The sequence below is a fragment of the Melanostigma gelatinosum genome, assembly GCF_949748355.1.
Source record: "Melanostigma gelatinosum genome assembly, chromosome: 16".
Classification (NCBI taxonomy): Eukaryota; Metazoa; Chordata; class Actinopteri; order Perciformes; family Zoarcidae; genus Melanostigma; species Melanostigma gelatinosum.
In genome coordinates this window covers 10,151,858-10,173,522 of record NC_136649.1, presented here as the reverse complement: position 1 = coordinate 10,173,522, position 21,665 = coordinate 10,151,858, and the positions used below count along the sequence as shown (strand labels likewise).

General features: G+C 42.4%; 3 protein-coding genes across 5 annotated transcripts in view; all 3 read right to left on the bottom strand.

Annotated features, from left to right (window-relative positions):
* The window catches only part of arhgef10 (Rho guanine nucleotide exchange factor (GEF) 10), a 39,442-nt gene extending 32,407 nt beyond the window's left edge, over positions 1-7,035 (bottom strand). For all 3 annotated transcript variants that reach the window (XM_079286517.1, XM_079286518.1, XM_079286519.1), the window contains exons 1-2: positions 6,909-7,035; positions 966-1,063 (exon numbers count right to left, since the gene is read on the bottom strand). In XM_079286517.1, the coding sequence (XP_079142643.1) occupies positions 966-1,002 (37 nt within the window). In that variant the 5' untranslated portion in view covers positions 1,003-1,063; positions 6,909-7,035. The remainder of the gene's footprint in view (positions 1-965; positions 1,064-6,908) is intronic.
* Positions 7,036-7,589: 554 nt separating this feature from the next.
* Positions 7,590-11,778, bottom strand: cln8 (CLN8 transmembrane ER and ERGIC protein). The gene is made up of 3 exons (XM_079286043.1): positions 11,698-11,778; positions 9,946-10,542; positions 7,590-9,652 (listed from the first exon to the last, which is right to left on the bottom strand). Exons 2-3 carry the CDS (start codon positions 10,486-10,488, stop codon positions 9,326-9,328), a joined length of 870 nt encoding a protein of 289 aa, XP_079142169.1. The 5' UTR covers positions 10,489-10,542; positions 11,698-11,778; the 3' UTR covers positions 7,590-9,325.
* A 7,186-nt stretch (positions 11,779-18,964) lies between these two features.
* The window catches only part of dlgap2a (discs, large homolog-associated protein 2a), a 116,530-nt gene continuing 113,829 nt past the window's right edge, over positions 18,965-21,665 (bottom strand). Inside the window, exons 13-14 of the mRNA XM_079286113.1 lie at positions 20,354-20,506; positions 18,965-19,439 (exon numbers count right to left, since the gene is read on the bottom strand). Coding sequence (XP_079142239.1) covers positions 19,233-19,439; positions 20,354-20,506 — 360 coding nt within the window. The 3' untranslated portion in view covers positions 18,965-19,232. The remainder of the gene's footprint in view (positions 19,440-20,353; positions 20,507-21,665) is intronic.

Below are 21,665 nucleotides of genomic sequence, written 5' to 3'. Positions count from 1 at the left end.
AAACAGAAAACACAAGTTTTATATTGTGGTATTGACTGGAAATGACAGCCCTAATGTGCCAGCAGCCTAACTATGGAGACTGTGCTGCTGGATGTGGACCTGACTTTACAGTGCAAGCACACATGAGTACATACATGTACAAATACAGTTATGTGAGGATCTTACAGCCCTTCTAAACTACATCCACAACCAAACCATGAGGAGTTCTCTCATCCTTTGTATAATATCATGAAGCGCACACATCCACCCTTGCTGAGGTGCCCATTGTCGATTCATAATGACAATATGGATTCTGTTCTGCGGGCCCGTCTCCACTCTACTACATAATAGACCGCTCGAATGAGTCACTGGGTTACGATCCATTCCAGCATCGCCCTGGCAACAAAGCAAGTGACTGGCCAGCAGGAGACGAAGCATTTCTCTGGCCTGTGTCAATCCCCGGAGGCTGTGTGTGTGTGTGTGTGTGTGTGTGTCGCTGCATCAGTATATTACTGAGGCACATTGTCTGGTATTCACAGCAGCACAGCACATTTCAGCCTCCTCGCTCCTCTGCCCACACACTTCTCAGCGGAGAAGAAGAAGAAGAGCGGAATCTGTGCCGTTTACTCCCACTGTCCATCTTCACCCCCCCCCCCCCCCCCCCCCCCAGGAAGTGACGTGACCACAAGACGACCCACATAAGCTAGCAGGCGATACTTCTGGTCCAATACTGTAATCTTTTTCTAAAAACAGACAGAAATATGTGTGACAACACTTACAATCAATCAAAGTAATGCCATGCCACGGGTATAAAGGGGCGTGGCCACCATTGTAATCGATAGGCCACACCCAGTGGAGAAACTATCATGAAAAGAGGGGGGGGGGGGGGGGGGGGTCGGCAAAACAAAGTAGCATGCTCACACCAAGCCGCATGTGCTGTGTGTGTGTGTGTGTGTGTGAGAGAGACAATGCTTTGTTGACTTTACTTTCAGGAGGAGGGGGAGGAAAGTCTTCCACGTCCATGCTTCCTGCTCTTTTCTTCAGACGGCAGCATGTAGGGGATCAACTACACCGACACACATTCCTGGAGGAACAAGACAAACGTTGTAAAATGTCAAAAAATAGGCGGGGATGTTACACACACGTGTTTCCAAATCAATTTAGCACTGAAGAATGTTTCCATGCATCGGCGGTAAGGGACTTGACTGGCTCGGCATTTGTACGCCGGTCAGTCTCCAAAAAGGCTCCGACCACACTTATTCATTCCGTGTTATTCAATCACAGCAGCAATTTGTCAGCAGAAGGTTCACGGCTGGGCTGCGGCGGTCACGGTCTGGTACCTTTTGTGTCAACATCAGAATCTGGACCAAAGCTAATTCAAACAAATGAAAACAAAAGAAGCTCTTGTAGCGCTCCTAGGGACTGTTGACACTACGGCGAGTTCAAGTGTGCACACCATTCTCATATGCTAATCGTGGGCGTGTGTTAATGTCACGGCTATAAAAGGGGGGCCTGGCCACCATTGTCGTCGATAGGCCACATAGCCTGTGGAGAAACCATTATGAAAAGAAGGGTGGGTGTGTGTGTGTGTGTGGGGGGGCTTGTATAAAGTAGTATTCAAAGCAAACTCACGCTCAGATCTGCACTCGTGTAATATTTTACTCAGCTGTGGCTCGTTCAGTAGTTACACGTGCACACTCAAAAAACACAGCCTAAAGCAACCACTGCTCGTAACACTTGGAGGCATTTTTGTTTCAAGCCCAAGAACAGTGTTGATTATTCAAAAGGTTGCATTCCGCCACAGGCTGTGAAAAATGTATGCGCATTAAAAAAAAGGAGCAGAGGTCAATGTGTTGTTTTTGACAGCCGCACATTTTGGCCCATGCTGAGGCAGGAGAGGTCTTAGGACCTGCATGGGCATGAGAGACACCGCATTCCTCAGCAGGCCTTTTGTTTGCAGATGTACAGTTCGTATCCACAGGTGACCGTTACTGCCGAAGGCCTCTTCTAGAAAAAATAAAAAGCTCTGCTATTCTCAGACTTCAAGAAGAAGTTGAAAGCAGATGACAGAGTCGTGACATCATGTCGTTGCATAAAGCCGCCATTGTTGTGGTATGTATGCCCCCCTCCCCGTAATCTATCCACGCAAGTTCACAACAAGTTAACTTCTGCCGAAGACAAAACCTACGCCGCAGTACTGCAGCGAAGAATCATCCGAAGGATAACTCAGAGAGTCTCAAAGCTTTGTTTTGTCTGTAAATAATGATGAAATCCTTTGCTTCTTTGTCCTCTGGCACGGGGCCAGAAACAGTGGCTGTGAACACACAGGGCCAGTGTCTGTGGAATACAGTGCAGCTAACAGATAACGCTAGTGCTAACAGAGGCAGGTAGAGTATGCGTAGCCTGAGGCGAAATAGCCCCACACAATAGAGACAAAGAGACAGACGGCAGCAGGTCCGATGTAACGCAGTGTGGCGGATGATGAGGCCCTCGTTAGGTCACTTTTCTGCATGTATGAAACAGGTAGGAACACGACCAACTAACAGCCAAGCCCCGACTTTGAAGGGTGACTCATCTCTCTCCTTCAAATGCATTGCTCGAGGTCTAGGACAGTAGGAAGGAAGGCAGGAAGTGAGGGGAGAAGAAGTAAAATATTCAGGTGTGCTCTTCTTGACACAGAAGAGAGAAATCACCATGTTTGGTAGAAGTAAAAAAAAATGAAAAATGGAGAAGAGAGGCGAGACCTTCTCACTCCTGTTTTGAAACCAGTCTGAGGAATCCTTCATTCCTCCTCACGCCTATGATTACTCAGATTTTTTTTGTCTTTTTACCCCAAACTAAAACGCACCTTTCCACAAGTGACCTCCTGCATGGCCTGTGGTGTGGGCGCGTCTTCAAAATGTCCGCCACACAAACACCCGGCTCGGCCCATGGAGATCGCCGACTCAACAAAAGCAAAAAAAAATACACAATTAATCTATAAAACGCTCTGCGAATATGTTAAGTGTTTCAATATGAGGTACTCTATTACGGTCTGATCTGAGAGCAGTGATTGAGGACCGAGCGGAAGACACCAGAGAGGTAAAATCAGCTGTGTGGTTGATGACAGACTCAGCTGAGCGTGTCATGACATGCTGGGATGGCTGAGCTGTGCTCTGCAGACGGGAAAAGAGACAATTTGCTCGTCTGGTGTAATGCAGACAATTTGCTCGCCTGTGTTTCTCCAATAACCTCTGCTATAGAACGGACAATAACAAAGATCAAAAAACATGTATGGTCCATAGTGTGGAGGAAGAACCGCCACCTGTGTCCACTCATTGAGGACATTTTACAGCTCGCTACAGGATAGCACTTTGCATGTCAACAGCAAGGTTTCACATGTCTCAGTTTAAAAGTCATGCTCTGTTACAGCAAAATCACCTTTCTCTAAATGTATAGTGATGCATAAATTACACATCTTTATAGAAGAAATCAAGGAACGATGAAACAGACAGACACAGCATATGGTACCTGGAAATCAATGCTTTTCATCATACATTCCTTGAAAATTCCTGGCCAGGATTTTAATAAACAAACTTTTTTTAAATGTTTCTGATCTGCTCCAAACTCCTTACTCATCACTTATGGCAAACAGATTGAATCACGTGTGTTTATGAGAGCGATTCTGCATCAAACACCCTGGTTTTTGTGAAGGGTTTAGATCCTTCTGTGGAGTTTTCTGGGGCGCACTTAATGACAAGTGGCATTCCACACATGGGGCTGAAAGTCATAAACAAAAGCCTGGAGGAGAGGGTGGTACGAGGGAGCGAGACTCGGAGGCTGCTGAGAATGTCTGGGACTCGCTGCTCAATAAAACATTCAGCCAAAGACAATCTTCTGCTTCTGCCAGGATTACAGTCATCAGGCCTTGACCGAAAACAACACATCCCAGGCCTACAAAGAGCGCACGGACGGGCTTAACAAAGTACTGTAACGGATTTTGCAGGAAAGTTCAAAAGGAGGACAGGACTGAGTCCTGCAGCATACTAACAAGGAAGGAAGAAGGTACCGCTTTGTAGCCTTTGCACAGCCAGTATTAAAGAGTTGAACTGTGCTGCAAACAGGCACAAGATAGCAGACTTTCAAAACAGAGAATCCTGACTCGGAACTTTTGATTGTTAGATCTGCAAGGGACAAATTAGAACCATATTTATAGACTTATCATAATGCATCCCAGCTACGCAAGCGATCTTCCTCATAATTACATCTCCGAGCAGCAAAAGCCCCCCACTGAATGGAACATAAGCTGCCTGTCAACACACTGAACAATCAACACGACCAGAAGACCAGAAGAAGAGTGCGGTATTCCCCATCAGCTCCCAGTTATAATTATAGGTCTAATGGGAATGGATTGCAGCGAGTGCACTTCATTAATCCGGGCCGCAGGATTTGTATTTGATGTCAGAGGTGTGATCTATTGGACATGTGAGGGCATCAGCTACGAGCTCTGGAGGCATGTGTCTAAACGTGGTCAGTGCTAAGCTACCGCAGCGACTCAATGCTGCATGGCGTCATCCATCGTATAGCAGTTTAACCATCATGATGCGTCACAAAACGTTATAATACCCCATTATAACCCAAACTACATTTTCACCAATACTGTTTATGTTTTACATGGGCCTAAACTTGGAGCCAGATTCGGTGTTCAGTAAAAAGACAGGAAGTAGTGACGAGGCCCGAGCAGACAAAATGAAAGACTGTGGCCGTGTGATAGTTGAAACATGGCGTCCATTTGAAAACAGAGGCCGCCGCAGTCACTCTCCACCAGTCTCCTCCACTCCACCCACCCAGCGAGCCACACATGTCACCAGCGGAGCACTGTTCACTGGACTGCTTCAAAGAGCCGTTGTTGACTGGATTCAAGCTCTGCGTGCATTTTAATATGAACAGAGCAAACAGGAAATGACCACAGGAAATCCCAAACACTCTTGACCGTCACTGCACTGACTTCAAAAGGGCGGAGACCCTTTCTGAAGACAAGACTGCCGCTGACCTCTGACTTCACTCATCGCTATGCAGGGTCGTCATCGGTAGCTCCAGTCACAGAGCGTGGTACTTAAGCTGCGTCCCATTTGATGGCTGCATTGACAGAAATATGCCGTTTATCAGCACTTTTGGCATACTTGTGTCTCATTACACATACAGTACGGTCTGACTTCTATCTGTAGACATATTATTACTCCCCCCCCCACCTTGATGTCCTGTCTCTCTATTCATGTACTGTCAAATAAGGCCAAACATGCCAAAAACAAATCTTTTCAGTTTACAATGTATGGTAAGGTTCATACAACAACAAAAAAATCCATTATGCACTAAACTTATCGGACATATGTTCCCGAATGCGAAACAAGTGTGTGGTATGTGAGCAATTTCACCAGTCCACCTGCAGAAGAGCAGTCCTACCCCAGCTGTGGCTGAGCAGTGTCGCTCCTCCACGTCTTCTCTCAGTGGGTCCTTAGTGGGGCGGTGGGTGGACAGAGATGGTATGCTCCTCTGCTCAACCACTGTGTACTGCGAGTCTGTGACACCCCAAGCTTAGTCGTGGTAAACACAAGGGATTCCCATGAGCCGAATACGGTCTCACTCAGCATGTAGAGAACCGACATGGCAGATAGCATTAGCATCGATTGCAAACAGGCCTTTCCTCAAAACACCAACAATTATTTCGTCCCAGAGGTGTCTGTAAACATCCAGCGTGAGAGCAGCTGTGAGTTTGGTGAGGAGAAAGTGTCACACATAAAGGAGTCTGTGTCCACAGGACTTTGCATGAGTGCTCATGGGAAATTATAGTGAATTTGATGAAAGGACAAAAACTAAAAAAAAGATCCGTGCTCTGAGGGCAGCCTTCGCTGGGTGTTATTACAGCGTGGGGAGGCATTAAGCGTCTGTGTTTGCAGCCAAACCACCCTGGCTATTTGCTTAACAAACTACCAGTGGAGATTGTTGTGTATACGCACGCGTGTGTGTGTGAGTGTGTGCGTGTGTGTGTGTTCCCCTCAATGTTCCATCTCAGCCATGTATTGGCCGAGTGAACTGGACATGCAATGACACCGGATAACACAAATGCAGATCAAAGATCTGATCTTAGTCAAACTGTTTTTGGAGGCTTAACTAAACAGATTTCCTGAAAGCACTTTCCTTTAGTTGTGCAGAGAGGCAACTCCAGGTAAACAGTGTAATTCTATCATGGTGTCACTACCTATTCAGACTGGTCTTCCAGTTGACTGAAGCCGCGCGGGGCTTTCACTGAGGAATGCTATGCATGACTAATTTAATTTGTAGTTGGGGCTGACTGATGCAGCTCAGGAAGACAGTCTCACTTATTCATCATTTTACGTGTCAAAACCCACGAGGGTTCTTTTAATTGTTTCAGTCTTATAAAAGGCAAACACGTTATCGTGCACCTGCAATTGCACCATTGAAGAGGGACAAAGGGGTTAAATAAAGAGTTTGAGGTGGAAATCTATCAAAATGTAACATGACAAGAGTCAAAGCCTGAGGAAATGCTCCATCGTGTTCAGTTCAAAAAAAAGTTGAGTTGATACATTTCAAGTTCTCGTGAGCAGTAGCTTGCTAATGTCAACATAAGGACGTTGTTAACGTCAAAGCGTAGAAACAAGTAACGTTAGCTAAGTTAGTTCACGTCGTACACGTTAAGTTAACGTTAGTTGACAGTGTTGGCAAAGTTAGCTGAGGCGCCACGTTATCGCATCTCCCACTGCAGCGTTTTAAAAACAATAATACACTGATACCGTTACTTTACATTGTCTTTTTTAATCACATATTTAACCTAACATAACTGCTCAACTGAACTAACTTAACAGTTCGTTAAACATGTTTGAGTTATCTTAAAACTTTGACAGAAACTTGAAAAAATGTCCTCAACTCACCCATTGTATGACATTTCCCCAGAATATATATATCCCTCCGCGATAATAGCTCGCAAGTGTTAAACACGATGCATTTCTGACTTCAACACAGCTTTACACACATCAGAAGATATACAGCGCTCGCCCAGTGTCCTTTTAACTCGACTCCATCCACGTAAACCCCGTACCTACTCTAAGTAGCTGATTGGCCGACGTGTCGACCTGGGCCAGCTGTGATTGGCTGCGCAGAACGTCAATCAAGCTTCCTGCGTCTTCGCCTGTAGGAATCAGCTCGGGATCGTACGGAGGAGTTCCATACTGCCCACGTGACGCATGAGGTGGCTCCCTTCGAAACAGCTGTCCGGAGATGAGGTTTGATTTGATTTTTTTTTTAATGAGGAATTGTTTTAACCAAACTCGACTGTTTTTTCAACAGTCCTGAAACATAAAACATCACTTTAATAGATACACATAGAAACAAACAAACTATTTTAATAGTAAGACAATGAGCACCATTCATTGTACAGCACGCAAAATAAAAGTAAAACATTAAGACATCAGAGTATTTCTATATATTAATATTGTCAGGTACATGCAGGTCTACCAACAGAGGTATAGATGTGGTCTAGATGTGCTGTCTTGCAAGTAAACATATATGTAATCGCTTATAACTGGAAAATAAAACGTTCCCACTTAATTAACTTCTCCACACCATTTGCAATTGGAGAAAAGAAAACTTTATTTGTTCTCTCCAAACTGCACAGAAACAAATCCATGTGAAGTTTTCATATCACTACTTATTTATTATTGATAAAATATGAATTGAGACCAACTTGTATACTTTGTAACATCAACCTGTTAAAAATGGATGAGTTAGTCTTTTATGGACAGTAACATTTGGACAGTAAAAGCATGTCAAACTCACACATGTCAGGTCAAATAAGAAAAACTAGTGGCACACACTTAATGACTCTTATTCTGCCACCTACAGGCAGATGCTTTATTGCACAACCTGAACAAAACAAAAAGACAATACTGTATATTACAGACAAACAGCCGGTTAAACCTTTGATCTTACAGATGTTTATTATGTGCCGTCATTACAAAGTGAAAATCAAACCCTCCTATTAGTAATAATAAAGTGTTCAAATGTACAGTTAGAGGACAAATACTAGTTTATGGATGAAAGATGAAAACACTTTTAAATGTTATAAATACATTTGCTTCAAATATATTTGTGTCGATTAGGTCACTGAGGTTGTACATGAAAGCAAAACCCCGGTTACAGTTATGTGGAAAGTGTTGAGTAAACCAGTAATACTTTGAGTCTGACCCCGGGGCCCAAATAAAAGTGTTGGTTTATATCCTCAAGAAGCTACTTTAGATCAATACTGATGGTAAAAATGTCTTCAAACCGAGATGAAATGTCTAAATTCTAGGGCTTCAGTTGAGCAACATTACATCTACATTTTGCACAAAGGAGCCTTTATGGAGCGGGACCAGTCCGGCAGCTTCTTCCACGAATAAAGACGATTGTGTTGACGGCCTTTTCTTTCATGACCACGGTCAACATTCCCGTCTCTGCTGAGAGAGGATCCACAGTCCAAAAACACCAATGTGACTCATGAGTGCACTGATCCAATTGTCCACTGAGTATGTAATAGCTTCAATGACTAACCGATGGAACCTCCTTCTTTAAACTTAAAACCAATTTTCCTGCTGAACAATGATGTCTGTTGTAAAAGCACCACTGGAGCGGTGTATAACAAAGGCCACACTATGACTGGGCTGCTCGATGTCTACTGAGAGTTTAACGTCTCCTCTCTCCCTCAGATCGTACACACACACACACACACACACACACATACACCTCAAGCATTAATGTAATGTAAATCTTTCAATACTGTAGGTGTAGAGTACCTATAAAAGCTGCGGTAGCAAAATAATTTCCCCTTGTGGGATTAATAAAGTATCTATCTAGAGTGGCATTGGAAAGTATTAAGACTCCTGTTGTTTTTTGATAAACAAGACTTTATATTTGCAGGTTTGCGCTCCTCAATGGCTCCTGTAAGAAGCGCTTTGTCGTGCATTGTGTTGTAATGCACGAATAAATAACAAGAATAAATAACCAAGGACATGATTGGCAAACTGGACCAGGTGGAACCAGGTGGAAAATCTAAAATAAACCAATCTGCAAGTTAAGCCTAAGGGAAGACAATGTGGCAAACGTGATAAAGATAAAAAACGTGATCAAATGTTCCTGTTCGTGCTTTTCTGAATAGCAAAGTTCACTCAAGGAACTTGTGTATAAAAACGCTTCATAAAAGAATAAACACCAATCGTACTTCTATCACTCTAAAAGTAACTTCAAGCACTTATTCAAAAAAAAATAAAGATACGGCATCTTTGAGATAGGAAACGTCTTCCTTGGTTCCCCATCAGCTGGTGTGGGGTTTGACAGGAACCGCAGCCTGACCCACCGGAGCTCCGTTTAGGAGGGCGGGCTTGTCGCCGAAGTTCCAGTCCACCGGATTGAGCAGCTGCATGGTCTTCTTGTTAGTCCAGATGGGGTTGATGATAAACGTGAGCAGGACGAGGCCGATGAAGAAGATCAGGAGCGTGGGAAGGGCCACGTGGGTGCTGAGCTCTCCCCAGTGGGTCAGGGACACCCACCACATGTAGTAGGTGAGCACCATGCGACAGTGGAACAAGTGGATCATCACCCACTGGTTGGCTCTCCAAAAGAGGGTGCGTGCCCAGCCGGCCTGTCAGGGAGGAAGAAAGATGGAGAGAGGAAATGATGCGAAGCATTGGGACACAAACTTTAAAATACCATAAAATGCACATCCTTGTAACTTGTGTTAACTTAAGTCACATCTGTGAGCAAGAGGAACAGAGAAAGTTTAGGTTCAGACTCAATCCTTTTTATAGAACTTCCTCTTTGTAAGAATGTTATCTCTGCACAATCAGGAGGTGCACAAAACCCAAAAAGGAACTAAAAACCTTGCAACACTTCTATGGTAGTTGAATACACAATACACCAAAAAAAAAGCACTACCTTCAGTAACATCCATGATATGCAGGTGAATGGCGTGCTCATCTCCAGCAGCAGCGCCACCATCGACAGGAAGTGGCCCGAGGAGTCCCAAATCACCACCGACGCGAACCCCGACAGGGCGAGGAAATGGTGCGTCGCCAGCGGGAGGTCAAAGGACCGAAACACCACACTGGAGGTGTGGAGTACTACATTCTCAAACACGAAGAACCCTGTGACTGTGAGGACGTTGAACCACGACCAGTCTTCCTGTCCCCTCACTCGGTCCCTGGTTAACGCAGAGTCCTCCTCGGTCAGGACCCGGAGACCGGCCGCGGTGCTCTGGATGCCAAACACCGCGCGAGTCGCCGCGAGGTTCCAGAAAACCTTCTCCTTGGCTATCAGGGAGCTGTAGGTGCGGGACAGCGCCACGGACAGGAGGTGGGAGAGGAGGAATATCCCCGCGTAGAAGCCAAAGCCCAGGCCAATGAGCTGAAGACGGTAGTCCCACGAAAAGTAGTCTGCGCTGGGCTGGGGGAGAGGGACGGTCTGCTGCTCGGGATCCATGTTGTGTGAGGGACAATACCGGAGCTCAGCTGCAGGTGGGACTGTGACAAGGGGCTGTGTGGAGAATTTCAGTATTAAACGCATTATAAGTAGGATTAAATAACCCCCCTATTGATGAGTAGAAGTGTCACAATAATAATATGTCAGTCACAATGTTTACAATATTCTTGCTTATCGAAGATATTATGTGTTACAGTATATTAACGAATTGAATGTATTAAATCATAAAAGTACAGTCACTAAAGGTATTAAAACACTGTAAGAATAGTTGGAGGGTCAGACAGGGAAACTGGTGAGACATGCAGAAAATGGAGGATGGGATGGGTCAAATGCCAAGCTGACCAGAGGTGGAGTCAAGAAAGTTGTTTTGCAAGGAGCAAAGCTGTTTCGCTAAAGGATCGATCCAGGGAGGGGACAGACGTCAAATGGAGCCAATCACTAATCGCCACGGAGGGTCATTCAGATGTTTTATGACTGTTTCAGACATTTCCAACATATAAGAGACTGTTCTGGAGCGAATTCCTCAGACCACATCCGCTCTCGTTTTTCAGTACCTGAATTCAGACCTGTGAGTGAGATGCGTGCGTGTGGTCTCTGTTCTCGAGAATATTACTATTGATAGTTAATTCCGCTTGTAAGTGAACTTTGTGTAGTACATTAAATATTGTTTTTGATTGTGAACCGGATCCAGTCCGTTTTTCTGATGCGCATGCGCACTAGGAAGCTCGCAGCAGAAAAGTCCCTGCGGCCTGCAGGCTCTCATCCTTTTGGTTTCTAAACCTTAACAGCTGGTAGGTGCATGGTGTGTGTGAGGCCACCTACGGAATAACCCTGCTGAAAGAAAGACATAATTCACCAAAACACTAAACTTTAAGTTACATGCATCAAAATGTTTTAATAGATCTTGAGTTTGGACCTGAAGCAACATAAAGGTGAGAGCGAACCTCTCATGTCGTAACTCGGTAAAAACAAGCTCACTAGTTCGATACAAAGTATCATGTTATCAGCCACATTGTTATGTTCAAGCCTTTCACAAACACGACGAGTCACAACCTTAACCGACAGTAACTGTTCCGTAAAGTTAGCACAACGACCAAACACGCTGTAACGTTAGCCGACTCAAGCTAATGAAATGCTCAGACGTCTGCTGTTAAGTAGTTTTCGTTTTGTCTCCACAAACAAGTGCGCTGACGTCATTGGCATACGTACCGTATTTAGCGGTGCTTTGTGTGTTTAAGGTCTGTCCACAGCAGGAAAAATAACATCACACGACTTCAATTTTGTCATATGACTCCCAAACAGGAAGTGACGCCCACTTCAAATCTCCGGATATCCCATTGGTCAATGCCGCTGTAGCGCCCCATCCGATTGGTCATTTCCTGGCTCGTTGGTTTTATGAATAGAGTGTCATAAAGTCAAACATAACATAGTTACAAATGTATACACCACACACAGTAAATAACATAGATATATATATGGTTGTATGTTTTACATATAGTTAATGTTAACATCTACATATTGCAGACATTATAATTAAAAATAGCCACCATAATGCAATGTAAAAATGAAAATGAAGAGACATTTCAATAGATCTGGACTGAAGGGGATAAAGGGGCTGCCTTACAGATCTAATCTAAATGCTCATTGACACACATACACTCGCACACTGATGGCTCAGCCTTTTGCCATTCAGTATCTTACACATACGGACTGGAGGAGCCGGGGATCGAACCGAAAATGTTGTAACAGCACAGCAGTATTTGATTATGACAGGTTGTGCAATACAATCTTGATTCAATTTCCAAACTTTATGTAGGAGGGTTGCAGGAGGAAGTGCAGTGTACCCTCTCATGCACTGAGTGATAAGACACATTCACACAGACACAGATAACCGCAGATAACCGCAGAACTGCTGGAGGAAACCCACAGAGACACAAGGACAGCATGCACGCTCCACACACATGAGGCTGGTGGAGCCCAGGAACGTCTTGATATGATGTGCTTGGTGGTTCAACAACTGATTACACACACACACACACCATCCGATAAAAGCATCTGATCTGCAGAAGCTGCTACACTGGGGAGATAGGCTGCTATATGCTTCTTCGCAGTGGTGTATGAAGTACCCAAAAGCCATACTTGAGTAAAAGTAAAGACACCTTACTGGAAAAATGACTCCAGTAAAAGTCACCTATTAGAATACTACTTGAGTAAAAGTCTTAAAGTATCTGGTATTTGTTGTACTTAAGTATCAAAAGTAATTTTCTGTCATTACTTGAAACTGAAAAATGTCCTGTTCATCTTCAAAAGACAATTATATTAGAATGTAAAGAAGTTACATTGTATTAGAATGTAAAGAAGTTACATTGTATTAGAATGTAAAGAAGTTACATTGTATTAGAATGATTCTATTGAAGGAAGAAATGTGTTCTGTGAAATCCAACTGTAACAACCCATGAGTTTCATTCTTTGTCCAACAGAGGGGGATCTTGCCTTGTATATTTGAAATGTATTGAGAGAGGGCAAAGGGTTGAGTTCTATGAAGTCTAAGTGAATGGATGTTTTTTTATGACATGAACATATAAAACCAACAGAAGTTGAATTGAAAGAAAAAGCATAAAGCAGTAGGATTTTTTAAAATCAACATTTTTTAAGGATTGCCACCTTCCGAATTCTCCCGTAAACTAAAGGCCGTGTAGGTGAAAACGTTGCATTGATAAAGACTTACACCTGAGAAGAGTGCAGTCCTGAAACACGGCAGCATCATATTCTTGCAGACACACCTACAACCTGCAGAAGTGTAAGTATCAAGCTGAATATCATTCTTAAAACGTGTACTCAATGATAATAGGACACAGGCGGTCTAAAAGGAAATCTGCAAGGAAATATTTGTCTGCCACACCAATTATACAATGCTGCCAACAAAACAGCCACAGAGCATGAAACCTGCTGTGGTTTCGTCAATCAGATTAGCATTAAAATATCGAAACCTAAACCTGTCTGTTATCATCATGAAATACATTGTCAAAGACTATCCACAACCAACTCTCCACATGTCTTAACTTGAACTGTAACAATATCGCCACTCAGGCCACATTTTCATGTGCATCTTCCTCTCAGACAAAACGTCAGATCTGATCTTTTCAATATGTTGCTCTTTTTTTAAGGGATCACAGTCAAAGGTGAGTGAACTTTGATTGATTTTGGTGTGTCTATGAAAAAATAAAGAAATATCAAAGGGGCTGTCAGCAATTCGAATCCAATGCACTTTTTTGTCAAGTTCAGCAAACATCTCCTCACACAGACCTGTCCACTACACTCTATGTGTGTGCTTTTTGCCCTGGCTCTGCAAATACGACACTACATAACAATATTCCAGTCAAGCAGCAACACAAGGGCGTTAGTGCACAGGACATTGGAGATGCCATGGATGTATAAAGAAGGCAGTGAGAGTGACGGTACATCTGGAGGGGGGTATTTGTTTTGGGTGTAGAGTTCAAATATCAACAATCTTTCTCAAAAATCACTGACTCTACCTTGAAATGATATACATCTTCTTTTTTCTTTATCTTAAGCGATATTATATTCCAAAACACAGATAACTGTCCCGACTCAGTAAAACAGTGGAAGATGAATGCAGCATTTTCTTTGATGGATGACTCAGATCTTTATTTCATTCCTACTTTGGTGAGCTATACAGATATAAAATGCATGAAATGTTTAGAAAAGTTTGATAAATTCATTGAGGTTTCCTCCTGTAACCTGAAATACTACCATCGGGAATACTGCTGCTATTGGAACAAGCATCTGATGGCTGAATAATGTAGTTTGGTGTCTGACAATAGGAAATAATCTTTAACAAGTTTTATGTAAAATATTTCACAAATTGGAACATGTTTTACTCTAATTGGCACAGTAGCGTGAGTGCACGACTTAGTTCAGTCTGATCTTTCAAAGTAAAGAGGCACCACACAGACACATCTTTCCAAACTTTTTCTTCAAAAATTTAATTGCAGAACTATTTACACTGGATGACCTCAGCAATGATCAAACAACTCAAAGAGGCAAAAGTCTTTCAATAGCTCAGCTGGGAAAGAATGGAGGGAAATGCATATGTGGTTGCAAAGTACTCGAATAAAACAAAAAAGAAATAACCCAATGATAACGGCAACTTGCACTGAAATAACACACATTGAGAAATGCATATGTGATTGACTTAAATAAATACATAACATATCAGTGGCATCATTTCTAACTCTAAAATTAATAAATAAGCCTACATTCAGAATCAGTATTTCGCATGCCATCATATCAGCTTATAAAATAACCATCACAAAGAAAAAATGACAACAAAAACATGAGAAAATGCAGAAAATAGTCATGTTTCAATGAAGCATATATTATATATTTATATATCTATATATATTTCTTTACAAATAATGAATATTTGGCATTATATTCATCCTCACTACAGATATGATATACAAGAGATGAAAATAGTTTTAGCTAAACGACTACCTTTTTTAAATTGTATCGAGTCATTTTAAAGTGGTTTCACATTCCACGTTCAAGGAAGTGTTGTACGAGTCAGTGAGGCTGACTCTCTTCACGGCATGGTTACGAAAAAAGTCCCCTTGAAATATTTCACATCACGGGTCCTACAGAGTTAAAAGCAGACAGTAGACAGTCGTACCAGAGGTGAGGCCACGGATGTCGAGATACGAGCTGAAATAACAGAAAGACGTGATTGGAAATGGGGAAAGGAAGTTGATGGCAGGAATGGTTTGTTTACACATAAACTGGGATAATGTGGCTGCGCAGATGATTTTACAGTATGCTGGATAAGTCAGAAAAGATGGCACTTGTAGTTAATTGCTGCCCTCATGGCATTAAATGTGACAATGGTGTAATTGTCTGCCCTTCGGGTTTCCAAGGTTTTGGTGGGTGACTAGCTGTTAAATTACCCTAACTTCACCACAGTTGAATCACAGTCACGTTTCATTCCTCCAGTGCTCACATGCACGCCACACAAGTGCACGTCAACCAGAGGGATCGTACATAAAACGCCAACCGGAATAAGTTTCAAGGAAAGACGAGGTCACATTGTGACAGGAGGCCCTCACAGCTGTTCATGTGAGTTCATACCTATTTGGACAAAAATTAGGGAATAGGTCAGAAAATATTTTCACTGGGAGACAATGGAGACTAAAATTCTGCTGAAATTCCAGCTAAAATTTGCATAAAGAAAAAAAACCCCTCTGCTTCAAATACAGCCTTCAGTGAAACGAGCTGAGCACAGATTGATATAAATACGTGTGGCGCTGATGCTTAAGTTCTCCAGTACAGGCCACTATCCAGCAATACATTCATCAACACAAGCTTTGAAGGGCCCTGGAGGCTTTTTGCTTGATCTCACCAAGGAGCCGAAATCTTTCATAAGCTGCTTTGCTTCGTCAAAGGCAGGCTGAAAAATACCCAGCACAGCGCCTAGCGATCGTCACCGAGCAGCCTTCCAGCTACACAACAGCGTACAGCACCAGCAGTTTGGGGCTCAGCGCGGAGCTCTCGTCTCCTCTAAGCCAGCATATGTCAGGCCGAGTCTGTCTCTCTCCCGTCTGCCTGCCGCTGTGGCAACGTCTCTGCTCTGCCAACTGGCTGGCATCACACAACCAGACGCTTTCCAGAAACCCACTGTCACGCTGTTAAAGGTCCCTGCCTCTGCGATGAAGAATAAAACCCCCAGCAGAATTATAGATTGGTGTGCTTTGAAAGAAAAGTGTAATCTAACACTCGGCCTTGGGCTATTAAAAAGCCAGATATTTAATTGAAGTATTGCACTGCATGTTTGAAACACTGTCCTCGCTGAGTTTGGTTACTTGGTGATTTGTAAGACTGAGTATACGTCTCAGCTCGCTGACAAGTATTGTCTGAGCTCTGCTACGAGACTTCATGTAAACTAAACCATGTCTCATGCATACTGATCCCGTGAAAGGTTGTAAACGAATCAAAGCAAAAGACAGCTGTACTTGAAGTCACGGTGGGTTGAGAGACAGAATTCCATAAGACACCAAAAAGTAAATTATATACTATGGTATTCAAAAAAAAAGGATCCTGGATTCACCCTCTCTTTTCTGAATATGTCAGCACTGCACTACAAACACAAATGTACTTTCTCGTCGCTGCCATATGATGAACTTCCCTGGTCCTATACCCATAATGAACACTGGCACAATCCCTCAATCAAAAAGTCATAAAAATAGATTTTTTATGTGATCAGCATCAGTTGTTGCATTGATCGTTTGTTGAGTACTGTATTCGTTAAATAAAAAGCAGCACCGTTTAGTTGGTTGGTTACCCAACACTTTCACCAACAGACTTCAGTTCTTCGATCAGTAATTTGAATGTGACATTAGCAACGCAATTAAGACTGAAGTTTCTGACTCCAAAGTTTGATGATAAAGAGCAGCAGAATTTTAGCTTTTGCTCAGGATGAGTTAACTGTATGACAAATGTGTTTTATAACTACCTGGAAGTCAATTCTATAACCACCAGAAACTCCCATACAGGGGCCCATAACTTTAGCTTTTTCACTTTCACACCACGTAACATGATTGGGTCGCACCAGCTCTTCATAAATCCTTAATTAATCCATAAAAGTCTTTTTCTCAATTCTTAGCATCTACCGGCTTCTTTCAAATGAGTTGTTTTAGGCTACTAAATCGAGTTGCACCGTAAAAACCTGTACTACTCGTGTCAGCAAGCATTCAGTAATTCAAATTGGAAACACAAGTTTCAGGGTTAGCAGTAGTATTCATGCACTTTTGAAAAAGAGTTCAAAATAGCTGATTTAGCTAACGGCCATTTAGCCTGCATGTTATTAGCATACCGTTGTGTCCTTTTCATGAAATGTCAGTTAAAATCTTCCGTTTGCATCATTGTTAAAAGACGTTTTGATCCAGCGCGACGTCATGTCAACTATTTTTCACATGAACTCTTTAACTCCTCAATCTCTTGCTCTATATATTTGTCAGTGGGCTCAGTTAGCTAGGTAACAGTTACACCTGGCTGGTGGTATGTGTGAGTATTTTGTGACAACTAATCCGCGGAATCTATTTGTGTGATCGACCCATTTCTATTTAATGCAGAAACCTCCACTTAACGTTAAACATGTTGTTATCAGAAAGCTGAAGTTATGAAGAGCTGGTGCAATTGGTACATCTCAACATTGTTACGGGATTCAAAGGCAAACGATAATGTCTCGCTCTCCACATCATGTTATGACAAAATATCTCATAGCTCTGCATAGCCACAGAGAGCTAATATCTTATTTCCTCATGTATTTCCTTTTAACAAACTTGCGAAGTTTGAGTTATTTGGGACGTGCTGCTTGCATCCCTGTGGAATGCCTTTGCCCTACTTTAGTGTCATTATTTCCCCGCCTTTTTCCAGAGGGCGTGAACGACTCCAAGACACTGCTTCAGGAGACTTTCAACAACACAGAACTTTTCAAGAAATGTGAAAATTACAAATCATTTCTTGGATTAATGAAACTAGTATGCGGATATTTTGTTGTTTATGTGTTTGGCAGTTTTTCTATCACTCCTCGTTAACTGTGGCTGAGGGCGCTACTTGAAAGGGCCTGAGAGAAGTTTATTCGATGAAAACACAGCAGCATGGTTTGGCGTGTGTGTGATCGAGTCATGGTATGTATGCAACCAAATCTTAAATTTGTCAAAAGCAATAGAGAGGGCAGGCAAGAAGTGGACATGAGGGAAAACAATGTACACCATGAATATTCTTCCCGCTCACAATTCAAAAATACAACAGTACTATTGTGGACTTGGGTCTGTACATTTCCCTTGGAAATAGAGAGAATTGTAATAAGTGCATAAGTGCATTTGTCTACACATTTTGATCTAAGGAGTTACACAAACCTTCATCGTTTTTTTTTCTACTGCATTGACAGAGTGAAAATGTTGGCACAAGACTTGCATGTTTTCAGCTTCAAGTAAATGTCAATATTTGAAAGTTGGCAACAGGAACATGAGATATATCGGAAAGTTGTTTAAAATGTGCATGTAAATGAGCCGACAGATGTCATTCTTCCACAATCCAGACCGAGAACAACGTTTGACTACAACCAGATTGAGTAGAAAACTGCATTTTTCAACACTGACCAGTCCAGAGCTTATAAGGGCTGCCTGAATAACCTTGAATGGGTGATCAGTGCCACATGCACATAGTTGAGGTATTTCAAGCATTGGCACTTTTCGAAATATTTGAACGACAATTTTGTGATATTTTGCTTGTAATTAACATTTATCCCATAGAGACAACAAAAAGAGTCATAATGTAACCTTAAATTATTGAAAAATACTGAAGGGTTCCTCACGTTGACCATTTTTGCACAACTTTAAATAAATATAGTTTCTATCATTTACTCTTTTTAGCTCAAAGGCCTGGTTGCTGGTAGGTTTTCAAAGCTGCACTTTTTAAATGGCACTTTGCAAATGCTGAAAAACTACGGACGTATCTGCTCACACTTATTCTGGCAATGGGAGAAGAGGCTCGGCACATCCTACAGACCAATGGTGTTTGGCGATGGGCGCTGAGGATGGCGATCGAGATCAGACAACAGATGGACAAAGGAAGAGTACAGAGAGTATCAGTCTCGAAAAAAGGCTAGTTTTGAAGTTGTTTGAACGTGGGAGCAGGGAGACGCGTCGACCCTGGACCCTATCTTCTCAAAGTCTAGTCTGAGCCTCGGGAATATAGATCTCGATGCTGTCTGCCCGCTCCGAGACTGAGTTCTGCCGGAAGGAGGCTGCCCGCTTGGCTGCCATGAGCCTCCGACGTGCCTCCTGCCGCCCCCTGTCTGGGAGGTCCAGGGATTTCTCCCTCGTCATCAGACTCCTCTGTCGAATTGTCTTCTTTGGTACAGGAGCTGGTGGCTTTAGGAAAAAGTGAGGATTACTAAGGCGTGTTTGTACAGCTTTGATGAGTACTTCAACAATTTACTGGGGACTACAGTGATCAAAAAACACGAACAAACGCAGCGTCCAGGATTATTATGCAGCCCTGTTGGCATGTTTTGATCTTTATCACAAACAAATCTGTTTTTCTGTTCTACATAGAAATTAATGATGTCAGTGATTTATGAATTTTGTTGTATTCAATGGTCCGATGAATACAAATTTCATAATTCTGTCACAAAGACAAATAACTGTTCAGTGTTTGTTTCTGTCCTTTGGTAAGATTTTTGCCAAAAGACTGTATGGAAATATATGGGAGGTGGAAAAGTGCTGAAAGTTATGTTGGGTTTTTTTCAGAGTGAAAATGCAACACCCTTCCACAACTATAACAAATATAAAGATATAAAAAAAACAACATAACAGTATAGAGTTGGTATAACTTGTTTCACCATTAAAAGGTGCTTAGAGAATTTTGAAGTTTGCACTCTTCTTCTTCTTGCACCTTAATTTGTTCGATAGGAAAACAGTTTTCACAAAGCTATTGCGTGGTGTGGTGTGGATTTTGTTTTTCAGTAAATCTCACAAGAGAACTGAATAAATTTAAATAATTTATAAAAAATGAAAATATCTGGGATAAGAAAGAAAGTTGATAATTTAAAGACTCCCCTGCTTTCTCCCTCCCTTAATCACATGTGCACAGTCCTTCATCTAAAATGCTCAATCAAGTACATTCACATGTCAGTTTCTTACGTCGATCTTATGTTTATGCTTCCACAGGATGTCATTGAATCAGTTTCAGTCTTTGATGTTTTATCAGAATCATGATACAAAAATACATGCAAGTGAAAACGCAGTAATATCTTCGGACTCACAGCGCCGAGGCCATCCCTCACCTTCTTCTCCGGGCTGTCTACGGGCCTCCAGTTGTTGTTCTTGATATGCTGCAGCTGGTCAAACTTCATGGTGACATCATCGATGGAGAGCTGCAGTAGGTCCCAGAACCCAGCCAGGTCCTGAGAGGTGGGCCGCGGCATGGCACTGGGGTCCTACGAGGGAAGAGGGGTAAAGAAAACCTGAACGTCTGTGGTGACGTTAAGTGAAGAGCCACATTGTTGGTTCAGTGCCTGTATTCCAGATAATAAGCACTGTAACAGATTCACACTGTACTGTACATACATACGCATACAAAAGAGACATGAGCAGTTTATGTACTTCATAGAGCCACTAGATGTCCTTATCAGACTTCAGACTTCACGAATGCCAGTTTTGGGGATTTTGGTTGAAACGAGGGATGACGACTTGCGATGGAGACCAATCCTGTCTTATTTCCATGAATGAGCTCGGAAATAATAATCAGCCTTTGTCAGTTCAGTCCTTTTCATCACTTAATTCCTGACATGAAAGAAACATCCGACTGACGAGCGCCTCATTGTCTCTGCAACCGGCCGGCAATTGCTGCAGGCTTTGTTGAGTCATGAGAGTCTGTGCTAATACTTGATGTGAATAAAAGATAAACAGGTCATTTTATTCAAACTTGTTTCTGTTAGGCCTGGGCTTTGTATGTAGTCCCATCTGTTCACCGTGTTCATTATTCATAAGCCAAAAAAAAGGTCATCGTTTCTGCTGGCAGACGTAGATATGAACAGAGATGCTTGAAAAGAAAACACACCAGCTGTCTCTTTACTCTGATACATATCCAGTCACAATCACTGAGCATTGAGTGTGACTTATGACTGAATGTTACCAGAAGAATCTACACCCCACCTATGTAACCAAGTCGCTTTATGTACTCTCAAAGACACAAAAGTGTATGGGTCACATAGTTTCAATGTTGAGAACGAGGTCAGCATTTGTAATCCAAAAATATTTGCTGTCAATCAAAATTCAAATGTAAAAATTTAATTGGAAATACGAGTTAACTGGACAGAACTTCTTGCTGTCGCTGGACTGATCTATGGTGAGACAGACAGCCTTGACTCAACAATGGTCTCACAAAACAAACACTGTTTCATGTATTCAGAACCTTTTACACAACATTTCGCTGAAAAGTATCGAGGTCATGTTTTTGCTCTCTGCATGGCCTGTGGACATATAGGAGGCAATGCTCAACACATGAATGAGTTGACTAATGCAACGGAGCACTGAGGAAACTGTTTATTATAAAGCTGTTCATGTGTTCCAGATGAACATCAACAGAACCTTTCA

Bases quoted from the DNA above. Each gene is read 5' to 3' on its own strand.
- cln8 (XM_079286043.1), bottom strand. From the start codon at position 10,488: ATGGATCCCGAGCAGCAGACCGTCCCTCTCCCCCAGCCCAGCGCAGAC. The intron at 9,653-9,945 runs GTAGTGCTTTTT...CCTCCCTGACAG, and splicing joins TATCATGGATGTTACTGAAG to GCCGGCTGGGCACGCACCCT.